Source organism: Nelumbo nucifera, chromosome 4 (assembly GCF_055504915.1).
Source record: "Nelumbo nucifera cultivar China Antique chromosome 4, China Antique-T2T, whole genome shotgun sequence".
In the NCBI taxonomy this organism is placed as follows: Eukaryota; Viridiplantae; Streptophyta; class Magnoliopsida; order Proteales; family Nelumbonaceae; genus Nelumbo; species Nelumbo nucifera.
This window is the reverse complement of record NC_142652.1, coordinates 83,098,810-83,100,610: the sequence shown is the minus strand read 5'-3', so window position 1 is coordinate 83,100,610 and position 1,801 is coordinate 83,098,810. Positions and strand designations below refer to the sequence as shown.

The 1,801-nt window shown below is 41.0% G+C and overlaps 1 protein-coding gene across 1 annotated transcript; it reads left to right on the top strand.

Moving 5' to 3' along the window:
• Window positions 1–392: 392 nt before the first annotated feature.
• On the top strand, window positions 393–1,801 carry LOC104606133 (ferritin-like catalase Nec2). Its single transcript, XM_010271191.3, has 3 exons — window positions 393–808; window positions 909–1,134; window positions 1,227–1,801. The coding sequence occupies exons 1-3, from the start codon at window positions 444–446 to the stop codon at window positions 1,602–1,604; spliced, it is 969 nt and encodes a 322-aa protein (XP_010269493.1). The 5' UTR covers window positions 393–443; the 3' UTR covers window positions 1,605–1,801.

The window sequence follows — 1,801 nt, the reverse complement described above, 5'->3', positions numbered from 1 at the left end:
TTTACTTCTTGTGTTCAAATGAGTGGCAACATTTCATTTTCAAAAAAAAAAAAAGAAAAGTTTAAACAATTTGGGTCTCATATAAATATAAAAATGTGTTGTTTCCTGATTTAATTCAAGAAGGTAACCGACATGCCTCATCCTTTATTAATCACAAATTAAAATTAAGCATGAGCAGGAGGTCTGGAATCAAATCGTATTGGGTCATTTTAATTCTAACCCCTCTCATGGGAATGAAATTCCATCCATTCCAGTTTATTCTAATTCATATTCTGATTCCTATTTAAAATACATCATTCCATTTCAACTATAAACCAAACGGACCCTTAATATGAATACATGTGTCTCAGCTCTGGTGGCCGCTGATCATTATAAATATGAATACATGTGTCTCAGCTCCTTGGTCTTATCCACTCTTCAACCTCAACGCTCAAGTAGTATCAATGGCTACTGAATTCACATATCGCCTCTCCCTCTTACTGTTGTTCTTGTTCACTCGTCTCTCTGCAGGCAGCAACCTGCAGGTTAGTTCTGCTGTCTCTCATCAGCCTAGTTGTGGACCGAATTATCCTCCACACGCCATTCCAGTTTATGCCAACGATGTAGACCTATTTCAGTTCGCCATGAACATTGAGTTCTTGGAAGCAGAATTTTTCTTGTGCGTAGGTTTAGGGTATGGGCTCGATAAGATTGCTCCTCAGTTGGTCATGGGCGGGCCGCCTCCTATCGGCACCAGGAAAGCCAACCTCGATAATCTCACACAGATGCTTATCACTGAATTCGCATATCAAGAAGTTGGTCATCTCAGGTTGCAATTAATCTCTCCCTCCCTCTCCTCCTCGTCTAGCTCCAGAGAGAGAGTACGAACGTCAGTCGATCTAAGAGATTCTGTTTGTTCTCATTTTCAGGGCTATTAAAACAACAGTTGGAGGGATCCCAAGGCCTCTGATGGACCTAAGCCCCAGCAACTTCGCCAAGATATTCGACCAATCTTTTGGGTACCCACTCGTCCCTCCCTTCGACCCTTACCGTGACAGTCTGAGTTATATGCTGGCTTCCTACGTGATCCCATACATGGGACTCAATGGTTACGTGGGTGCAAATCCATTTCTCAATGGCTACAAGTCCAAGAGAGTAAGAACTACGAACACAACTCTCTCTCTCTCTCTCTCTCTCTGTCTCTCTCTCTCTGTCTCATTAATTCATGTATGTGCATGTATCTGCAGCTGGGGGCAGGGCTTCTTGCGGTTGAAGGTGGGCAAGACGCAGATATCCGACACTATCTCTACGAGAGAGCAGGAGAAATAGTGCATCCATACAACTATACGGTGGCGGAGTTCACTATTCGTATCTCAGAGTTGAGGAACCGACTAGGGAAATGTGGGATCAAAGACGAAGGGATTATTGTCCCACCCGAGCTGGGAGCAGAGAACCGGACGTGTAGCAATGCCTTATCTGCAGATTTCAATTCTATCTCTTATGCACGAACACCCCAGGAGATTTTGAGGGTCCTCTATGCAACCGGCTGCGAGCATCTTCCCGGCGGTTTCTACCCCAAAGGTGCAAATGGAAAGATTGCCAGAGAATTTCTTGAAAATCCTTAGTTTATTATTATTATTATTATTATTATTATTATTATTATTATTATTATTATTATTATTATTAGTATTAGTATTAGTATTAGTATTAGTATCATCCGAGGATAAGAGCAAAATAATATTAGCAAAATTTGCATCTGTATGTGTAATCCTTGTGTATGAAATTATATCATATCAATAAAAATAATGGGTTTAGTAATAAA